Source organism: Amphibalanus amphitrite, unplaced genomic scaffold (genome assembly GCF_019059575.1).
Source record: "Amphibalanus amphitrite isolate SeventyFive unplaced genomic scaffold, NRLGWU_Aamphi_draft 001709F_arrow, whole genome shotgun sequence".
Lineage (NCBI taxonomy): Eukaryota > Metazoa > Arthropoda > Thecostraca > Balanomorpha > Balanidae > Amphibalanus > Amphibalanus amphitrite.
The window spans coordinates 20389-43475 of NW_024883202.1; the positions used below are offsets into that span (position 1 = coordinate 20389).

General features: G+C 49.8%; 2 protein-coding genes across 9 annotated transcripts in view; both read right to left on the reverse strand.

Annotated features, from left to right (window-relative positions):
• Positions 1-2854: 2854 nt before the first annotated feature.
• Positions 2855-14627, reverse strand: LOC122374775 (TAR DNA-binding protein 43-like). 8 transcript variants are annotated; one of them, XM_043353755.1, is made up of 6 exons: positions 14266-14627; positions 12325-12336; positions 10764-10933; positions 5896-6042; positions 4360-5011; positions 2855-4207 (listed from the first exon to the last, which is right to left on the reverse strand). In XM_043353755.1, exons 1-6 carry the CDS (start codon positions 14498-14500, stop codon positions 4026-4028), a joined length of 1398 nt encoding a protein of 465 aa, XP_043209690.1. In that variant the 5' UTR covers positions 14501-14627; the 3' UTR covers positions 2855-4025. The 8 variants fall into 8 exon arrangements, with proteins under 8 accessions (XP_043209690.1, XP_043209689.1, XP_043209688.1 ...); XM_043353754.1 differs by having other exon boundaries at positions 4360-5023; XM_043353753.1 differs by having other exon boundaries at positions 12292-12336.
• A 1134-nt stretch (positions 14628-15761) lies between these two features.
• The window catches only part of LOC122374773 (meiosis-specific nuclear structural protein 1-like), an 85987-nt gene continuing 78661 nt past the window's right edge, over positions 15762-23087 (reverse strand). The window contains exons 5-6 of the mRNA XM_043353746.1: positions 21196-21457; positions 15762-16346 (exon numbers count right to left, since the gene is read on the reverse strand). Of these exons, the coding sequence (XP_043209681.1) occupies positions 16240-16346; positions 21196-21457 (369 nt within the window). The 3' untranslated portion in view covers positions 15762-16239. The remainder of the gene's footprint in view (positions 16347-21195; positions 21458-23087) is intronic.

The window sequence follows — 23087 nt, forward strand, 5'->3', positions numbered from 1 at the left end:
CTTGCAATTTGTACCCTTGACCTGACCTTGACCTTGACCTCAAACTTTAAATTAAGTTCATGTTTTTAGTTATTCGTGATGAGATCTTTCGATTGGCGTTTGAATTTTCCAAATCGGACCATTAGTTCGGGAGATAACAGGGGGGTAAAATTTATCCCCCAGCCCCGCGCGTTCGGCTGGAGACCCCAGCCCCGCGCGGGTTAATGGATTGGGTGAGCCAAAATTGTTTTACAGTGGCGCTATTAAAACAAGCTCTCGAACCGATTTAACATCATTTCTTGCATGATGCCTGATGGTTACAGTAAAAAAGAACAGCTAAAAAAACTACAAAAACTATGGCATGCCTTTCTGAACGCTATTGAGCACCCCCAATGATTTTTGGAAAACTACACCCATGCCCACCCACCTAGTCGAATGGGGATAAGAAAAGAGACGGAGGCCATGGTCAGGTGACAGGTCAGATGCTGAACGACATACTTAATGGCTGAAAATATCCGCCATGTAGCTTCCAGGCACTGCCAGGTACTACCAACCAGCTGCCAGCTGGCAATGTCACACGCGGTGACATTTCATTCCTATCAAACCAATGCTTGAGCAATACGGTGTGCCGTGCTTCTGACAGAGGGTTATGATGAAACGTCCGCCACTCTCATCTGCAATATAGAACATGATTCTACCTCTCTTATACGGCCTCGTATAGAACGACCGGCCATGTCGCAGCCAGCATTAACGATAAATGATTGGATATCGCGCGACATGCATCCAGGGGCGTCGACGCGTAAGGAAAACTGGTCCGACTTTTTCTCGGGGGGCCCCCACCGGTGGGGGCCCCCAGGGGCCCCCGTGGCCGCAGCAGGGCCCCCGAGAGCCCCAACAGGGGCCCCCCCGCGGCCGCAGAAGGGGACCCCGCGGGCCGCAGCAGGGCCCCGCGGTGTCTAGCAGGGCCCCAGAGGCGCAGCAGGGCCCTGCGGTCTCTAGCAGGGCCCCCGTGGTCTGCAGCAGGGGCCCCCGCGAGCCACAGCAGGGCACCGCCTAGTCGAAAAAGTGGTCCGACTAGTCGGAGAAGTCGGACCGGTGTCGACGCCCCTGCATGCATCATGCATAGCTTGATCATTTGCATACATTTGCACAAATCGTTTACGATGTGCAGTCTAGAAAAAGATAAAACGATAATCTTATCGGACCTATCCGATTATGTTTGAATGCTACTGCATGGCTAGGCTGGCGCCATTCGCCCACCGCCGCGAACTCAGAAGTTGACTACAGTCCACACTCCATCTCAATACTTTGACGGACGCGGGACGACATGTGACCGGCTCGGTCGTACCGGTGTGGTTATAGGTGAGTCCGAGAAATTTGGACTGGCTGCCTAGTGGCCAGTGGCCATCGAAGTCCAAAGTCGGTACTGACCGACTGTAACAGGGCAATAGAAATTAGAATTACATGCTGTCTGGACTTCCAAAATAGCTCTCGATAGCAGTGGAATGGAATTGAAAAAGGCGAGAGGCGAGGACCTGCAGCCGATGAATTGAAATTCATGAGAGGCTGAAGGCACAATTTATACCCATCCACGCTGAAATTCTAAACCGGGCACGCTGGGGAGAAAATCTATGGCTGACGATCGAGTTAATTCGTAATGTAGTGTCATTTCATTTTACCCATCAGCTTGGGATTGTCCATCGAACACCTTCTTTCATTGTTTCTGCGTTCTCGTTCCGCCGTCTAATCGACCTTAGGAGCAGGCCGTTTGGGATCGCGAGGCTGGCGACGAAACGGAAAGACGAGTGGAGTACGGCGTCTGTCTCACTTTCATTCTGTTTTCAGTTTTTCCCTTTTCTTAACGTTTCGCATTTTTCTTCTGTATTCCTGCCCTTTTCCTGCTCTCTTCTTGTTCAGGTTCCTTTGAGGTGCACGGTTGTGACCCGCCACCCCTCGGTCTCCCGTGCCTTTTTTCTCTGTCTTCTCTCTCCCCTCTCCGCATAAGAGATCAAGTAACTGGCCAGTGACGTCACGACATACCGCCCTCTCGGATAATACCGGTGGATCACGGTCAGATCACGGTCTGACCGCGGTCGCCACAGGTCGGGGTCGGTCAGCCGCCCCTAGAGAAATCTGCTCTCCGACCAGCGTATATTGGCACTGACCGAGACCAGGCCGTATGGGACTGGGCGAAACGACCGGGCTGCGCCGGCGAACCAGACAGGGGAAATGGGCAGGCCGCAGAAAGGTGGGATGGTGGGAGTAGGAGGGTGGATTGAGCGGCCATGGACTGGGGATGGGATGGGATTGAGCGGAGAGGGACTGAGGATGATCGGGGTGAGCAGGGTCGGGGACAGGACGAATATTAGTGGAGGTGAGTTTAGACTTCAGAAGCCGAGACGAAAAGTGAAAAGATGAAATAAAATATGAAAACAAAAAGAGGCTGAAAAAAGATCATAACTGATTGCCTGTCATAAAGGAAATGTCAAGTAGCCGTATGCTTGCAATAGTAACTGCCTGGTTGCTTCAGTGGTTCAGCGACGATCGCAGTGGGTTGGGCGAGGAACAAGCCCAGCACAACTAGAGACTGAAAATGACCCCGAAAACCGAAAAGTGGCCCAAATCATGTGCTCCAGTTAAACACAGCTCAGCAACAAACACGCGAAAAGCAAACGGCTTCCCTACATACCACACCGACCCATTACATACTTTTTAATCCCTTCCAGTTTGTTCAGCCAATAACAGCGGCGGCAGTAGATGGCTAAACTGTCGACTGCCCAAGAGAGCCTCTTTTGAGCAGCTACCGCCACCTACCACCAGCAGAGCTAGGTGGCGTTCACATTCAGATACCCGTCAACCCCAATCAAACACCGGCTATGTTCTGCGTGGGAGATATATTGGATCCTTTTTATAAACGTTCTGACAGCAACTTAGTGCCCGCTGCTCGGACATTGGGCCAGGCCCAAAACGTTCAACAGATTAGAGTCACGTTTTCCACCACCACACCGGGTCGTTGGGTGTCGGGGGCGGCCGGTATAGACCGCGCCCGCCCGGGACACCACCAGACGCATGCGCACCACGCTCCATCCTGCTCAAATTTCTCGCTTTGTACTTGGTCCGAACATGTAAAATCCGCCGGCCACCTGGCCGCCGGCCTGACGCCGCCAATCGCCGAAGCCATTCACAGACATTCCCGATCAGGTATTCCCAGTCTACAATTCCGTGCGGTTGCCACCGCAGCCTCCCAGAGAGATTGTATGTACACAGTAGTTCGCGCGCGGCCTAAGGACTTTCCAAGCAAAATTGACTTCAGGACACTCGCCACACAGACCATATTTACGCAGAAAGGCATGGTGGCGCCCGACCGCCGCTTGCAGCGCCCTCCAGCGGGGCGACTGGTGACCAGTCGCGGGAGGCAGAGTGACCGCCACCACACGACGGCTGCGGACGGTCGGGTGCCGCCGCCACTATTCTAGCTAGGCACACGCACACAGGCACACGCGCACACCAACTAACGCACGCAGACAGGAAGGTGAACGGCCGGCCGGTGGTCGGCGCGTCTACCCCGCTGGGTAGCTGAGCTCGCCAACCGCCGACCCGCCGCAGCGCGCCTGGCGAGAGACGCCGCAGTCGCCGGTGGATAGAAATAGGGGGAGAGAACAAGATAGAGTGTGGAGCTACGACCGCTAAGCGCGGCGGCGCTTACCTAGAACACCGAGGGGACAGTCACGACTACCGAAGACGCCGCGCGCGCGTCAGCGGCCGCGCAACCGTGAGCGCCGCGCCCCACAGACCTACAACCGGGGTTATATTATACGCCACCGCATACCAAAAATAAGAGACGAGTCACCTCTACCGCCCTGAGGCGCTACCCGAGCGGCGGCGAGCGGCCGCCGGCCGCCGCCGCCCGCGTGGAGGGCCGCGCGCGACGCCCCGCGCGTCCAACACAACATGAAGAACTCTAAAAGCGACAACGGAGAGACGGAGCCGCGTGTCGCCGCCCATACCATCCAGCACACCAGTAACAATAACAAAAGCCAAGACAGCTACAACACCCAGGATGCGCCCAAATGGAGGGTTAGTGCTGGCGCAGGCGCGCGCGCGCGGCCTCCGCCGCTATGTACAGGGTGGTCGCCGCGGTGCGGGCCGCCGCTCAGACGTAGTCGGGGTTGCGGCCGTAGCCTGGCCCGGCGCCGGCCGACTGCTTCTGATCGGAGCGCTGCGGCCAGCCAGCGGCGGCGCCGGCCGGCGGCTGGCTGCCCGGCGGCTGCGGCATCGCGCTGCCGCCGCCGCCGCCGCCACCGTCGCCGGCGCCCTGGTTCATCCAGTTGAGGAAGCTGCCACCGGCCGGTCCGCCGCCCGGCTGGCCGCTGGCTGCCATCGAGGGCGGGCCCTGCGCCTGGCTGGCCGGCGCCGGCCCCGCCTGGCTGTAGGCCATCGGTGTGTCGGGTGACTGGCCGGGCAGATTGCTGAGCAGGCCCCAGCCGGCCTGGTTGAGCGCCGCCGCCACCGCCAGCGGGTTCAGACCGAGGTTCATCGGCCCGACGCCCATCTGGGCCGGGTTCGGACCCTGGCTGTTGGGGTGCTGGTGACCGCCCTGGCCGCCGATACCCAGCGAGGTGCCGAGCGCCGCCAGGTTGGGCATCTCGGTGCCGCGACCGCTCTGGTGCTGGCCGCCCCAGCCGCCGTTCATGCCCTGACTGCCGTAGCCGTGCTGCGCCGGTCCGTATCCACCCATTCCCGGGCGGCCGGCGTCACGCGGATGGCCGCGTCCGAACCCGTGACGTGCCGCGTGATCCGTCTTGGGCGCCGCGTTGCTGACGTGCACTGACGTGTTCTTGATGATGTGATCCTCTCCGCAGAGACTCTGCGCGATGTCAGGGTCCAGGAAGGTGACAAAAGAGAACGCCCGGAACGGCTTGGGGATGAAGACGTCTGTGACCTCGCCGAACTGGGAGAAGTAGTCGCGCAGATCTTCCTGGGTGATGTCGTCTGAGCAGCGGCCCACGAACACCTTGCAGGGCACCTGGTTCTGTTGTCCCTCCTGCCAGGAAGGACGCGTTAGAATGGGGGCTGTGATCGGCGTCACACTCCCGACACGGCCGAAGTCAATGTCCCGGTTGGGTGACCCAGATTCAGGTCAGAAGATGCGTGAGGAAAGTACACTGCGAGACATAGTCAGAACGACAACCATATCCCAACTAGTAGTGAAAGTGAGGGAGTTGAGCAACGAAACACGCGGGATATACGGCAACCACAACAGTCAATAGGTGGCAGCTCTGTGGTCCCTACAGAACTGCTCTTGATCCGTAAGACACAAAGAGCAGATATCTTTCAGAAATGGAGACGAACTAATGTTGCTTACGTAGTTAACGTTGAAAAGCCAATATGCGTGGCCCAACCAAACACTATCTTTTTGAACATTCATAACAATCATATGAGTCCAGTGTCCCAAAATTATATTTTTGCTTGGGTGTCAGAGGGGAAAGGAGCTGACCAAAAAGGGGATGAGAGTGAACAATTGTTGGTCAGATTAGGCCCAAAAAGAGTGGCTAAGGACCAAAAACATGAATTTATCTACTAATTGTGGCAGATAGAGGATTCAAAACAACCATTTATGCAACTTGCTCTTTCTTGGTGGAATTGGGAGTGGAAATTTGGTCTTGAAAATTGGAGGTGAGAGTGGAAAATTATTTTCATTTGGATGTCGTTTCCCACCCAAATCAACAAATTTTGGGGCAGTGTATGAGTCGGTACCAAAGCACTTGTTCAACGTAAATGAAATGGCAAAAAAGACGTGTGAAATGACTCCTAAGGCAATGGCACAGTGAGTAGCATTATCAGCCCAACCCTCCCGGGGAAGACTCTCTATGTTCCTCGGGATGATCCCACTGGATCGCGGTTCGGATCACTCACGCCGCTCCTCGAGTTGGGGATCTTGACGTCGCACCAGCGTCCGTCAATCATATGCCGCTGGCTCAGCACCCGCATCTGAGACTCGAACGTGCCGAAACGGATGAAGCCGAAGCCTTTGCTCTGTCCCGACTTGGGGTCCTTCTTCACCTGTGGAGGAAAGATGATAGGCGGTCAATGTCTGACATTCATTGGCGTAGTGAAAACTTTCACCAGGTGGGTTTCAGAAATCGGCTTAGCGTAGACAAAAACGTAAATAATGGAGCAGAAGTTGCACGGCTTCATATGAGCAGCGTACAAAAGTGCTCCCGACGCGTCGTTCCACCTAGTTACGCTATGCATTTGATGGAAATAGTAATGCCAAATATCTCTGTGCCATGAACTCAAGACAGTACTATTTGGGTAAATTTATATGCGGTTATCAAATAATGCAACAGGAAACCACTTCAAAGATTCTCACTTAAGAATCATATGACTTTTTATCCTAACACCGGCCGTTTTCAATCTCCAATAAAGCAGCATCCGTCCGCAAAACAGCCCAATAATCCAAGTCCGAACAGTTCCAGCATACTCTAATCCACCCCGTGACCTCAGGGGCAACATTCGTGCACCCTGACCCTGGCACACGCCCGGCGCGTTCGGGGACACTATCGACTGTCCTCAATACCGCCGGCGAGCGTCCTCTACCGCCCCAGACGTCCTCGACGGCGGCGGCGGCGGCGGCGCGTGTGGGCGGCACCCAAGGTCGCGACGAGGCCGGCCGGCCGCCGATCGATGTTCGCTGGACTCCAGTAAACAGAGCCGGCGGCACCGAGCCGCCGACAGCCCGCCCGGTCGCCGCTGCCGGGTGGCCAGGTGCCATGGAAGCCACGGCGCGTGAGAGGTCGCCGCGTGGGGACGAGTGGTGGTAGCCTGGTAAATGGATGCCAGCGGAGTGATGCATTGAAGCCAGAGCGGCCGCCATGTTGCGCATCGTTGGCTTAGATGGCGGCTAATGGACGGTCGTTTCGCTAACGCCGCAGCTACCAGGATCTTCTGAACATAGCTAAAGGCAAAACAGCACGCAGGAAAGTCATAACGATCGTAAAACGTCAAATAACAAAAAGACGATTATTAGGAAATGATACTTTCGAACGCAATTCTATCTAGTCGGGTAAGTCCAAAGTCCAAACTGAACTTTATGCTCTCACATATTCCCTTGTCATTACATCAACCCACACCATCAAACCCGGTCACCATCGCAGGCCCTAGCGAGACTCCCAGACGGCGACGGGGGTTCCAGCGCTTCTCCGAACGCCGAATCATCCATAGGTATGCAAGCAGCCGACGGCGTCTAAACAGGATATCCCTGCGAAGACGGTGGCTGCCAGCGTCACCGGCATACGACGACCGTGCACCCTTCAGGACACTAGCACCGAAGTGGCACCGTCCGAGGGATTGACAATGATTCCAGATGGGATCGTGACCGCACCCTCAGACGCCAATTGTGCTCAATCATAGCCATCCGACTATCTGCAGCGCCCTTCAGCTGATTTTAAATGAGCCAAGTTTTGTGGTGAGGCAAATAAACCGCTATGACATATCAGTATGGCGAAGCATGCCATCCGACAAAATACTTGCGAGCTTTTTTCAACATGTTTTGCTTCGATATAGTTTTATTCACCGGTTAGTCAGACATCGACAGCAGAGGATAGTATACAGGGTGTCCCATAAGTTCGTTCTCACCTAAATTTTACGTTTTTAGGCTCTCTTGCTTAAAGGCACGCTGAAATTGGCTCGTTACTGAGCTTACGTGGTTGCCATGGCTGGTAGAAATATGCTCCACAGTAACTAATTTCTGTAGACAAAATAGTTTTTGCTAGAGAGCCCGTTTCCTACACAGACGGCTAACGCCGGAACTTAGAGGTCTCCAATACGGGTACGTCTCGGTATTTAGTCAGCACGTGACCATTCGCGACGATTGAGGGTGATTGAGGCCTACCAGTCTGTAGACAATGTCCATCGCTAACTGGACGTACAGTCAGCAAGTGACACCGATGATTTGTCGGGAGTCAATCACTGCAAGTTTATCCTCTTTTTTTTTGTCAGCTCTCAGGAGTGAGCCATGTGGCCAAAACTGTGTGGCGCCAAAGTGGCCATCAAAAAGGTCAAAGGGTTAGAAAGTTGGTAAGAAGACTTTTCAGGATGGATTACCAGCTGTCTAAAATTGTTCTTATGGGGTATATAACTCAAGGTGACTTAAGCTTTGCTTACCGGAGGGCTCAAAACAGTCAAAAACGTCTTAAAATGGCCAAACATGAGTTTCGTTATGCCTGAGGCTAAAAAACTAAAGGGCTGAGGACATCAACCAGGTCATCTGGACTAGTCCACGTTCGAGATGAAACACCCGTCCAAACCCGAAAACAACCCCATAAGGGCGAAGGAGGAGGCCTCCGTTTCGTCCCGTTATGTTCGTATGCGAAAGGCCAAGGTCACGGTATTGTGGGGTTATAGGCGTCCAGACGCTGACCAGGTTGCGATTGGTGTCCCAGAAACAGCTTTGGGAAGCATGATACCTTTTCAAGAAAATCTAGGAGGAGTTTCAGCCCTCAAGCTGAACTCGAAACGCGAGTATGAACACATTTATAGAGGAGAAAATGGCATCCGAGAGGTCGTAGGCCCATCTTCAGGCAAGACAATGCATCAGTGCACAGGTCAAGCAAAGCTTAACCCGCGCCCGGCTGGGGGTCCTGGATTTCCACGCCCTGCTGGGGGGGGGGGGTGTTTGAACACCCCCCCCCTTCTAACTCGGCTCCTGGGCCACGTAGCGATACGCGGAAGGCGGCGTTCGAAAGAGCGTCAAAAATAATGAGGAAATCACTTCGGTCAATTTTTTGGTCAGGTCAAAGGTCAGGTCACCAGAGGTCATTGAAGGCAAAATTTCGCCGATTTCCAGGTCGAATGTCGACAATTTCCAAGAAGCCAACGCATAACTCGGGAACCAATAGAGCTACAGCGCCGCGGAAAAGCGCATTCGATAGCCCTATTAACGCCCTTTCTGAGTGATTCTCTCAGATTTGACCTAACGTCAACGGTTTTGCCTGCAGGGGGCAAAAACCACAAAAATAGCCGATTTTTTTCGGAAACAGTTTTTCTGCAATAACTTTTGACCCAAGCCTTGTACGAGCTTACTTTTACCGGCATCGTGTTCCTCTCGTCAAGACGCATCGAATGAACTATAACTTGACCTTGAAAGGTCAACTTGAAAATTTGACCTCAGGTCAAGGTCATGACCTGACCGGAAAGGGTCATGTTGCATATCAGTCGATCCGTATAGTCGAGCTGAACACATCTAAGGCGTTTTCATCGCTCTAGCATGCCTCTATCAAAAGTTATTTGCGAAAAACTGTTAGATACCATTCGTGACCTAAGATGACCTCAGGGCATAAACAGGGGTCACGGACACCATTTTCATGTTCAGTGTGTCTAAACCACTTGTAAAACAGTGTTTGGGAGTGTTTATAATGTCTTTCGTCCAAAGGAGGCGCATTTCAATTTTCTCCCATTGACTTATAATGGGGAGGTCGCAAAATTGACCTGACCTTAGGTCATCGATATCAAAATTCTGAGATATACATTTTGTACATGCCATTGCTCTTAGCAATCGCTGAAAGTTTCAAAGCGATCGGTCACTCGGTGTAGCTATGACAGACATTGAAACTTTTTATGAGGTGAGGTCACTTCAAGTGACCTGGTGACCTGACCTTGAATGACCTTGGTCTGAAATTTTCACAACATGTGTAGAATTGATGTATGATAAGGTGTACCAAAAACGGCGGCGCTCCGCGCCGCCGTTTTTGAGATATTCGCGAAAAACCACAAGGGGGGGGGTGTTCAAACACCCCCCCCCCCCAGCAGGGCGCGGGTTAAAAGCGGTGCAAGGAGACTGTGACAGGCGTTTGTGGCAAGACCACATGCCAAGCACCTGATCGGATCAAAATTTCATAAAAAATTGTTGGTTATGCTGAAATTTAGGCTCGTCGAAGCGTAGCGCTGTTCCAGCCTCGAGGAGTTCACGGCGCATGTCAAGTCAGTCTGGGTTAACTTTAAGCCTGCTATGCAGCCAAACATGCCGGTTGGCATGCCGCAGCATGTGTTCATGTGTTTGCCTATTAAATGGGGAGCACATTGAGGGGTCATGAATATATCAAAACGCAATGTACTCTGTTTCACATGCAAATAAAATGTGAGAACGAACTTATGGGACACCCTGTACTCCTTGACGTTAGCTGTCCTCACAATGCCGTTGAACGTTTGGTCATTGAACTGTGGGACTGACCTTTGGACAGAGTGTTGATACCGAGTGTTTGCCTGTGAAGGCGACATTACCCATTTGCATCCCATATCTTGCCACGTGTTTATTCAACCAAGAAGGACTACTTGAAGCCAACGACACTACCGATGAGATAACCAGATAGCTTCGTAGGATGATGAAAACGGAATAAACAAATTAATGATGGGCGATAACCTATCTAAGAACGACGGCCTTACACGCGTTTTCAAGGTAGAATCGTAAGTGATAACGGCCCAAATTCACAACAGCTGAGGAGCAACATGCCTTTGTAACGCTGACGCCTTAATGACATAGCGACGCTGACGTAGTGAGCACTGAGCAGTCTGCGTCCAGGGCAACCACAGGCCCGAAAGTTGGAACATAGCACTTAGCAGAGCTTCTGAGTAAACGCTAAGCGCCACACAATCAATCTAACAGTGATTTCACGATAAACGATTTATGACACTCACTGCTATATTCAAACTTGCAATCCTGTGATATTCTACAGCCCGACCGTCGACCGATTCCACCCCATCTCTTTCTGCCACCAGATACGTACCTGTGCCATGAGGACCTCTCCAAACGACTCGAAGTACTCGCGCAGCTCCTGTTCGGTGGTTTTCCACGGCAGGCCGAGCACGATCAGGTCGGAGCACTTCTGCTTCAGCTCCAGCCGCTTCGTCTTGGCCAGGCTGGCCTCCAGCTGGTCATCGTTTTTGCGTTTGTTCTCTGCGAAGGCGTCGAACGGGGCCGTGAGGGGGAGGGAGCGCGCGCGGCGCGGGCCCGCCGGTCGCATGCAGGGCGCTCGCCGACGCCGGCCGCACCCACCACCCGCACGTCAGACAGTTCACAGTCTCTCCCTCTCGCACGGATTCACCTCTCTCGCGGGCTCTCAGAACCTCAGGCAGACACGCGGCCGGTGAAGCGCAGGACCAGGCGTGTAAGGAGGGCAGCTAGAACATATGTTAAACGAGCATCCATCGCCCATTGCTACAGCAGCGGAAAGGGCTGAACCACGTAAGGATATTGCGAGATAAGAGTTAGCCACGCCTGGTCGACACACAGTTAGGACAGACAACTGGCATCCACGACCAGACCAAACCAAAAGGTAGCCATTTGCAAGCCCACGCACCTAGCAGACATATGCCAATGTACAAAGATAAAGTGCAATTGCATGAACTGAAAGCAATCGCCTCATTTCTATATATACGAGACCAATTGTGAACTGCATTCTGGCAAATGCCTGTCGCAAACACCCCCGCGACTCTCTCTTTCTCTCTCGTCCAGGCAGTCGTGTTAGCCACACATCTCACTCTCACTGTGCGCCAGCTTCCGCTCTGTCTCGTTCTCTCTCGACCCACTCGACATTCGCTCAGCGCACCGGCCAGCCACCTGCAGCGCTCCACCGCACAAGGGCCCAAATTCCAATAGAAAAAGAAAAACACCGCAAAAGGGCCCCAGTCGCGCGGACAGGCAACACAAGGGCGGAAATAAGGAGTGTATGGTACAAAAAGATTTAAGCAGCTACAGAGAATACAGAGATAAATGGCATGCAAAACTTGAAGGTAAGTGTAATAGAGAACATAATATGCTACATTGGATACCCACACTTCAAGTTATATAACATATATGTAAAATGCATTTGTTTTAAACAAAAGTAGTATTCAAAATTAGTAAAACCCGACTCAAAAGCTAACAATTCAACATGCAAAACTGAATGAAAGCAAGATGGTTATTAACTGTGCCACGTGTATCAAGTTCATGTAATGATGCTGATTGAAAACTTCTACCATTTACTAGTTAAATAATTTTGTTCATCACATGGAAAAGTATACTATGTAGATTCAATGCAAAAATGAGAGCAGAAAGATTAAACTACAGCAAAGCGGCGAGTACGGATCACTGACAGCAGTGGCAAGCCCTCAGGGTAAGACAAAGGAACCTGTCCACGGCAGAGCTGCGCAGGTGGCCAGCCGGCGCGGACTCGCGACGGTTTCAAGACTAGACTGGTTGAGACTGCTCGCGCCTGACCTGTGACCCGTGTGACCTGTGGCTGACCGACACCTGACCATGTGGTTATAACCGACCTGAGCCCCTGCTGGCTGCCGAGCGTCCCTCACCTTCTGGAGTTTCTGTAACAGAACACAGGTACAGTCATCAGCTCACCAAAGCCAGCCAAAATTGGCCAGAAGTTGGCTAGGCTGAATCACAGACCTCTGTGCACCTTGTACAGAGGTCTATGGTTGAATTAAAATGAGTATAATTGTCCGCCAAACAAACACAATATATATTTGATGGGAAACATGGCAGAAAACCTACATTACCTAAAAATGGTGGTGACAAAAATGCAAGCGATTACAGGTATTTGAATTCAGGCAGCAGCTTTGTATCTTAAGCTGAAAACAACACTTTTCAGACAGAATCATCTAATCAACAAATGTTTGGAAACAAAATTCATATCTGGCTAGTGAATGTCTGGTCACCAATTGCTGACAGCAGTGCAAATAAATCAAAGAGAAAAGTTTGCTGAGAAATAGACCGAAATGAAACACAATGTGAGACCAAATTTCCTTTTGTCAACCATAGCCTATCTAAATATACATTATTGTGTCATGAGCTTTCTAAAAAATGCAGTCTAAATGCATTATGGCCAAGAGGAATATTCATATAATATAATTTAACAGCTTATCATTGCTTGGTTGAAACAAACACCCTAGCAAGGCAAATTACCTACTTATAAGTTTGATTAAGAGCTGGGAGTCATTAATTTCCAACACATCAACAGTCAACTTGAAGCCAGATGATTTGGGGTGGGCAATAAAAATACAGGTTGCATAATGTGAAATCACTTTGTCCAATTGTTCGAAAAGGATGCAGGATTGGATATCATCCAAATTGAAATGAATTGTTGATTGAAGAAATTGATAACTGTACACTTGTCATGCAAAAAAAAAAAACTTCTGAAGAACTAATGACCATATAATTTGTATTTCATCCAAACTGTTTCAAATTTATCAAAGGATGTGAAAATGTCTTGCTTTTCCAAAATGTAAAGATGCAACAGGAGTACTATTCAAATACTGTTCCATAAAAATGGAAATCTTTGAAACTAGCAAGTTGGGCTGAGAAATTTAATTGTACTCTTCATATCACAATGAATCAAGTGCACCTACATTTTACATTAATTCTACACAATGCTACTCTACAAAGCAAAGGGATTTGACGACTTTAAGTTCAAATTTATCAGTTTTGTTTATGGCACTATTTTGCATGGAACATCTCTGATCAATATTCCAAAGGGTCTGTCATCCACATATATTATAGATCATTGTTGGTTTCTTGCAGGATGCTATGAGATCATTGATCCAAGAGAGACTTTAACACAAGACGTGATCCAATATGATCATAAACCCTAGCTTGTCTACAGTTTGTTTTCAATGAAAACTCTAAGATCATACATCAACTTAGCAATAAGATGCATGCAAGTTATCCTGAAAGTCTATGACAATCAATTGCGAGCTGGTATTTATGCTAAAATCCCTAAAGAATTACTTTTAACTTTCTTCAGATTTCCTTAGTAAATTCAATTCCACCTTTCTGGAAAAAACAGGAATAATCTACCAGATCTAGAAGTAAGTAAACAAATTTAATTAAGCAGCTTCCTTTGACCATATGTCCCTTTGATAGCGTACACCGCACCACATAATGAGCCCCAATCAAAAGCTAGGTCAGTGCATCAGAAATTAAGATCCAGGATTCAGAATATATATATTGACCATAAAAGATCTTGTAAAAAGATATGCAAAGGCTCCAGGGTAAAAAGGAACGTGAAGCCTGGTCGTCACCACTGGCAAGCCATTGCAGCCAAAGTTTTGAAATGATGACAAGAAATTGACGAGTATTCAATTTGGATGATATGGTAGGAACAAAATTACAAATATCAGGAATGGAGCAATGCATCATAGACTTCAAACTGACATAAATAGGTGCAGAAAACGCAACCCTAGTGCGCCACTTTTGCACCAGTTACACGACCTTGAAATTAAAATGTTGCTACTGACCTTTTGGGAACACACACAGATATACAGCATTTCCCCATCCATTCTCTGGAGGACGAAGTTTTCCGTCCAACAGACGCACACCTCTCAAACTTCTTGTTTCAGACCGATATTTCAATCCACAAGCACCCGGGAACTGCGCCGCTAGTGTCGACAGCAGCAGCGTCCCATCTTCCTCAACGGGAATCTCAATGGGTTCCTCATTCTCTTCATCCGCCACTTGTATAAAACAACTCATTTTTCAATCACTAAATGAGGAAACCAAACAAATCTCACTCAAACACACACTCACACAAACACTATCACTACGTTACCACCACGCCATCCACCATCGCAATCTGCGCGCAATGCGACATGGCGCGGGAATATTTTCGCAGACGGTATCTGACAAAAGCTGAGAAAACAGAGAGTTCATGCTAAAAAGTCCCTATAAATTTTTTAAATTTCTCTAGAATGGAGCGGCCTACAAATTTATTTCGCAACGCCCTTTAATCAAACATCAATGTCCATCACCTATTTCTTGCTAACGCGAATCTAATGCCAGTACCTACCTATAACACGGCAAAATACGCACAAACTGCCCAGTCATCCTTGTTACACACTGCTCTCGCTGGCTATAGCCCTTTATAACTTACACATCGAAGGAGATATTCAAGCACTTTTCATCTTTTCTTTTTCAATTTTTTAATGCATGTTTACAGCATGTCAGGTCAGGTCAGCTTGGGTCAACTAGTCCTTGTTAAATCACAATTTTCGTTTGACGATTTGTTTCGGTTTAACTTCTTGGAAACAAATCATAATAAAACACCCTTATCTTCAATGACTTTCACTGCTGAGTTTATCTATTCAGCCATCTTCGGCTGCAATGGCCACCCTCGGTGACTTTCACTGTCTTTAGCGAAGAGCAGCAATCCCCCAAACATATTATCTACCTGATTCCGCTTTGCAGCCTCCGCAGGACGGATTCCTAAAACCTGTCTTTTCATCGACCACTCTTCAACGGTGATCACTTTGCATTGATTGCCGAAGTTCTAAAGCCATAGATCCGACCTGGACCCTGTCACACGCTGTTTACACCGCAGTTCATGCTTCAAATGCGACGACCTCCTGGGAACAGCACCAATTAGATGGTGAGGATTTTTTTTTTACAATGCAAATCATTTCAGCGCGTTCAAAAATCATCCATACAGTTTTTTATTGCCGTCCTCCGCGTCCTTCCACTGCCACTTGAGAATTGGAGACAAAATGATAGAAGCCGTTGGGACAACAGCTGAATTCAGGAGTGCCCTGTCAGGGGCAATGCAGGGCGCGACAAAAAGTTTCCGTAAGTGATATGTGAATTATTGTTGGTGAAGCAATCGAATCGGTTTCGCTCATGGGCTCCACGGTTCTACCTACCACCTGAATTGCCGTGAATTCAGGAAATTAGTCGATTTTCATTGGATGAGTAGGTACGCACACGGAATTATTCAGACTCATACATCCATCAAATCCACAGGTAATACTGACAGTATGTATTGCACTGGCAGCATGACGTACTATTGATTTCAACTGCATTTTTCAGCTGGTACTCAACACTAATGACAAGGTCCAAGGACGAGCTAAGGACACAGACTGGACGGCTCAGTTACTTTGTGTGAAGTTAACACACAACAAACACCAAAAATTTACGACTCAGCATCGGCATCACGGCAGTTGCTGTGTCATGTTCGGCAATGCCACGGCGTAATGCCTTCAAATCATGCAGTCTGTACTAGTTTGAGATCCATTCGCATCAAGTTTGAGATCCATTTGCATCACAGTCTCGTGTTCTGGGTTCCACCGTCGCCACTGTCGCACGTCTCGGTCTATAGCGCCTGACACAGACCCACTGAGTAGGGAGGTCGGTGTTCGTGATCGCATCTCTCGCACAATTCTGGCAGTGAGACCACGCTCTCGGCGGCCGCGGAGGTGAACGCTCTCCGCGGCCGGCGACGTCTAGCAGATATTGACATAGTTGGCCTCCTTCTCCGTCTCCTGAAGGTGTTCCACGGCCTCGGAGTGGGCTCCCAGCTCCTCCAGCTCCTTTCGGTCCCGGAACACGCCTGGAACAGACCAGCGGCCGGGGTGAGACGGGGGTCACGGACAGAGCGTCTCGGCTGTCGCAGGGAGCAGGGTGCACTGGGAGAGACTTCCAGTGCAGAGCGGTCACGTGTCGCAGATGAGGGATAGCGAGACTGAAAAAGAGTTGCATGGTAGTTGGAGGGATGAACGATACGCCAGTGGTATCTAATCTATGGTATCTACCACAGCGATGGGTGCAATGACGGCACATGGTGGACGTAAACTGCGCGCAGCGCCACACGTAAAAGCGGCGGGCCCTCGAAGCACCAATTCTACAACACATCGGTAGGTGGCAGCACATCATGCACCGTCACACGAGCCGTACAGGAGCTTCCCGAAGGCGGGTGCCAATATAAAACTCAGTACTGGGGTGAAATCCCAGTAATGATATCCAAAGCGCCTTCACGATACAATCTAGGGCCCAGATTCGCAGGATCCAATGAAACAACGTTCGCTGTATAGATTTACCTGTGCCAACACAATGCAACATTAGTGGTGCATGGAGGTAAAATACTGAACCATCGGCCTTTCAGCATATAAAGACAAGCAATTACTACCATTCGGTAGGAATGGCATCGAATCTTGTTCCACTAACGCAATAGCATGCAGACAGAATATGGCGGCTTATTTTAGACCTGAACAAGAAATGAAATTCAAAGGAGACTTGCAATCGTGCTTGTGGGGGAATGGCGAATACCGCTGACAGCGGGGTGCGTTCGACCGGACACCCACGGGGGAGCGGGCTAAGGTTTCGGTCATTAGCCTGACCTGAGCGGTCAACTTATCACATAGCACCTTAACCTCGAGTGATATCGACTTCGTCTCGTCACTCTCGTCACACGCTTGCTTTACGCAAAATTCGGTCTTCAGATGAAGCCGAATGACTAAGGGTTCAAACGACCCCTATCCGTAAGACGCTGTAAGGAGGAGAATACGGACAAGGGTTGGTCACGGAAAGCTAAATACGCTAGGCATCTAAACCGGTAAGTTTCAAAGAGTATGGTTCAATAGCATATGAGTGTGTTTTGAATACAGTTTCATGTGCTTCTCACGTCTATCAGTTCTACTCGCTTCTTTTGCACATAAACGACCACCTTTGCTGTCCACTTATATAACATCTCTCATATATCAGAGTCACAAACCAGCCCAAGCTCGTCCATTACTATAAAATTATATATATCATCGGATACCACCAGCGACCCTGGAAGGTCACCCAGACCACCGGCATACCAACAACATCCCATCGACGAGCCTGGGTACATTGGCCACATCAGGGCCCATCCGAGCCACACTGAGCGTGCCCGAATGCCTTGCACACTCCGCAACCGCCGCTATGGGCAGACTTGGTATCTATATAGACTCAGTCGTTGGGCTGTGCGCAGTTGAGGCGGTAAGGGCATGTCGTGGTGGACAGGGCACCGTCCTAGCTGCTGACCTCAACACTAAAACGTCCCGCGGTGGCGGTCAGGAATGGCACAACAGCCATACAGCCGGCGCCCCACCAATGTGCCGCATCCGTGGTATCACAAACATGCACTGAAACAGTTGTGGGGAGTTTGTGGAGGCATGAGAGCGAGGTGGCGACGGCGGACAGCGGGTACATCTGTGGAGAACGGGTTTAGATCCTGACCAGTTGCGACATTACCGATGAGCTGCAAGGCTTGTGTGATTATCATGAGTGGTATCGACAAGGGGCGTGGTGGGTTTACATAGAAGAGCTTTGTACCTCTACACAGCACCACACAGTGTTTGTGTGTGCTTCTTTGCTCTCACTTCTATACTAATACTGCATTACTGCAATATCGCAGAGACATCTCTGTCTGATTATTGGGACATCGGACGCGTCACTCACGTGGGTCAATAAACGTCAATCAAGGGAAGATGTCAAATTTCCAGTGCTTAAAATCAGGATGTGGGATTACCCACCACCGTAAAATTGCCGTATAGGCTCAATATAGTCACTAATATCGATAGCCAGGGTATCCCGAATCTTCAGTATTTCATCTGCAAGATAAGCATCAATGCCAATTGTTGCACAAGTACATCAAACCTTTCCCGGAAAATGACGTCATAATGCCGTTACGTAATGTTTACGTCATCTCTGCAGTGTAGTAAATGCATTCCACACTGTCGATATAATCCTCACTGAGACTGTCATTATTTTCCGATTCGTCATCTGGACAATATGCAGGCACGCTTCACTTGTTAGCGGTGGAGCCTAAAAAAGCTCGCTATCCCAACTTTGGACAGCCTTGATTCCATCATTAGATGAAAACATCTGCAAGATTGGATGTTGTCGTGTGCTGGCATTAGTACGGGAATTAATCCGCAAACCAAATGAGAGCTAAGTGGTCGGTGGTCTGCCATTTATGTGAGCAGCGGTATTCGGTGGCATGCTTCACATGTCGAAGCCGGTAAGCAGAGTCGAGGCTTCACAGAGAAACCGCTATGACCTGAGCGCTGAATGTAAACACACAAATGATCATCAGATACAACACTGGCTTTAATCCGCAGCTTCCTATCAAATTGCAACACACCAATCCAAGCGTCCTCCCCGGCTGTCAGGAAGCCAGCCGACGCCCGCCCGTGCTGATGCATGAGGAGGCGTCCATTGGATTGTTTAGCCTGCCGGAAACAGTGCAAAGGCCAAAGTCCAAGCAAGCACTGCTTCCTGCTGCCTTTAGAGGCTTGAGAGGAAGACACACCTAGCGCATCGTACTCAACGGCCGTGAACTACCTAAACGAGACTGACGCCGGCGCAAACGACGCAGCGCTGCGGCCAAAGCGGCGCACGAACCACAGGCGGCGCGGCGGCGGGCTCGGCGGATTATCTTTAAAAGTGTGTGACACGCACAATACCTTCAGAGTGGAAAGAGATACGTTTATTAAGAGCTATATTGAGGTGGTGTCGGAAATGACCTTATCGAGCATGGCACGAAAATCCAATAAACGCGAAATCTTCTGCTGTAGCTAGATGAAGGTCATCTTAAGAATTTGGGGAAGCGTTCGTGCACACACCAGAGCAATAATTACATTATCGAATTTAGGTTTATTATGATTTTAACTTTACCACGAAAATCTAACTATCCGAGTCGGCTAGATCTCTTGTAGCCACTGCATTCTACAATTATGTTCAACACCCATTAGGCAAGGCCTTACGAAATAGAACAGCGAATCAAATTATAGCAGCTTGCTCTTACCGGATGCGAATTGTAGGCCAGGCTATTGGCATGCATTGCATGGCTGTGCGTCATATATCATGCCTTTGAACAAGTAACGACCCAATGACGCTGGAAGTCTTCGGCACCGGATTGGAGCCGCTCCCTGGTGATTCTAGAGTCCGGCACCTTGTCACCGAGGTAATTTCTTTACAGCTTAGGCTTCGTCGGGGTTTGGTAATAAAGCAATGCAGTCATGCTGCTGCAAAATGTGCATCAGTTGCTGCCCCAAATCTCAGATCATGGCTAGCTTCAAAGTTTTTAGCAATGCAGAAGGATTCCATGCTTACTCATTCGAGACTGAAAGTCAAGTTCATGTATGTCTCGCCTTCATGACTTCCTGCCCTGACAAACAACATCCGCATTCCTGCAGTAATTGTGGACGGACAGCGGCGCTACGAGCCAGGCGCGGTGACTAATTTACACGCCAACTTAACGACTAATGCTGACATTATTATGCTCATCTGTTCGTGGTAAGACACCAGCAGGAGGGCTAAGCAGAATCAGAAGCCGCTGGGACATACACACCTTCAGAGTATTAGAGCCGCCGAATAATGTAACCGACTACCAATGAATATAGATGGCCGTCGGGGCACCGGGAAAGCCGCCGGTGGAGGGCCGGTCCGACACCTCCCAGACAAATCCCCGATGGACCTCAGAGTCCACGCACCCGCGCCCGTCGGCCGATCACGTGACCAACCCAACCCAGCGGCCGGGTATTATACTAAGCCAAGGAGTTCTGGAGAGTCAAGCCCTTTGAACTACTACGCAGTCAACCTTACGCGTCATTGGAGAGATCAGCGAGAACACGCGCTTTCACCACTGCGTGAGTCCTGACAACATCACTGACGGATCCTATTAAACGTCGATATCATTTTGTGTTGTAATAAGCCATACTCATGACGAAATAATGGCAGATGACTGCTGATATTCTTGAGGTGTTCCATAAATAATCGAACTCCATGGTCTTGATCCGAAGAGAAAACTCTAAACGCTTGCATCATAATCACCTTACAATCCGTCGTCTCCGCAACAGCGTCCGCCGAAAACCCCCGTGGCGAGATGGCGATTAGATGCTGGGGGACCGGATGCGGGCGACTAACGGTACAAATAAACCGGTACGCTCACACCCTGATCCGCACTCTTCTGTCTCGTGGCGCAGGAAACCCCGCTACGAGCGGTACAATGTCATGGAACGTTGAACTCGCTGCTGATATATCAGGGAGGATGTCAATGACTTGTTCACGAGGAACTAATGAAGCGTGCGCCTACTGAGCAGCTGTATTGCATTGGAGGGAGCGAGATAAGCTCACATATCTTAATCATGTCGTAACACATCAGAAGGAACTTCAACTCCTGTCTTACTGCAAAAACAAGCAACAAGGTTGAACGAGAAAGCCTGAAGTCACAATACAAGACGCATTCATAAATGCAAAGCCAACACACCAACGAGGTATACTTTTCCGAATCGCGGGTCAACAGCGGAATAACTAAAACTGACCATGTTGCTAACAGTTAGACTAAACTAACGTTCCCGGCGCATTCTCATACAGTTTGTTATCCGTCTCTCATCCCATTCTATCATTCCATTCATCCCCTCGTCCCGTCTCACCTTTGGGTAGGAACTCAGCCAGTTTGACTGCGTGCTGCTCCAGGAGCCTCCTGCGCTCCTGCTCCACCTTGCGCAGCCGCTCCTGTTCCTGTCTCTCCAGCTCGCGCTTCTCGCTGCAGAGTTGCGCGATCTCCTGGTCGCGACGTCGCCGGTTTTCTGCCATCATCTCCTCCACCTGGCGGCGGTGGTCGAGCTCTCGCCGGCGGCGTGCCGCGAGAGTCAGCAGCTCCAGACGCTCCTCCTCCGCCAGCTTCTCCATCATCTGCGAGACAGGGGAGAGAGGGGGAGGGGTGAGCATGGAGGGGTAGGGCTTGTCTAAAGAGAGCAGGAAGTATAAGCAAGGCAAGGCAGCCGGGACAAACTAAGGCGACGATGCTGCGAAATGACCGACGCGACTTTGGAGAATGTATGGCAATCATGTCATAAAAATGTGATACACAAGGAAACACAGTAAACGATATAGGCCTCTGTTCCAGAAGAGGAAGGGAACAGGCGTTTCATGTTTGTTGCCTGCAAGTACTGCCGCGTGACATGCGACCTGACCGTCATCCAAGGACTTCTCTGAACGTAATTTAGGACATGCGTGGTCAATAGTCAACACTAGGGTTACCCGCGTGCTCCGCAACGCGAAGGGGGGATTTTTTGACCCGTGGGTATTGGGTTGGTCTGTGTCGATTTGGTTGGTAGATATCCATTTCGTTCGATTGCTTTTTGAGGGCCAAGCATTTTGTAAGAAAACAAAAAGATACATCGCATCGAGGTGCCCGTGTCGTATTATCATGCGTTCTACTTTAGAATGATTCGAAAACTGGCGTGAAGTCTTTTGAGGGCCATCGATGAATTTCGCTAAAAATGACAATGTAATGGTTTGGAACATTTACATTTTTAAGGATACTGTTGCTCACCATGCAAAAATGAAGAGTGTATATTGGACAGAATTGAATGCTCTATCCAATGGTACCATATTCAATTGCCAAAGGTATCAGGTTATGCAGCAAACCCCGTGTGATTAATAAAGTGGCACAAAATTGACAAACACCATTTTCTCCCGTGATTTGCACCACCTTGATTTGGATCAATCAGCTTTTCACAATTTTTATATGAGAGGCGGTACATTTCTCTTGCAAATAGGCGTTGACTCAACTCGCTCCATTTAACGGTTACCTAAAAATAAAATTAATTCCAAAATCCCTCAAAAACCGCAATTTTTCAAATAAAAGTGCCCTCTCCGGTGCACGTGGCGCGTGCTATCCTCTGCATTGCACACCATTCAATAGCCCGTTCAATTCTGTACACGATGCTGTTTTCCCCGTGCCGATCGGACCCCTGGTCACCAAGATATCGCACCTGGACCGGACCCGTGTCGGCCAAAATTAGCCGTTTTCGCCCGATTTCGCACGCCGATTTATACATGTAAAGTCTATGACGCGATTTTGCACTTTTTGGGCACGCGCCACGCGCTCCCTATCAATCCGATCGATCTGAGACCCCTCAAAGGCACGTCGCGACAAAAGTGGTGCATTTCTTCCTGTCCGTTTGTCATGCATCCTTCCACCGAATCGCACGTTTATCGGACCATATTTGATAAAGTTGTGCGTTTTGTGACAAAAATGGCGCCTCGTGCCAAATGTGGCGCATTGCGTCAAACGCGGTGCATCTGTGTAAGCGCATTGAAAACTGTCTTTATTTGCCGAAAATCAACATCTTCATTCGCCTTTGTTTATCAAAATAAATAAGCTGCAAATCTGCAAATGAGAGGCACCCGCTGCCGATCGTCATGCATTTTAGTTGCAAAGTCCATTGAACCCGGCTGCCGATGCCTTGAGATCCGAGCAAAATTTGGAGAAAAAGCGCCTTTTTCCAGCGCGTGCCACGTGCGACCCATCCACCCC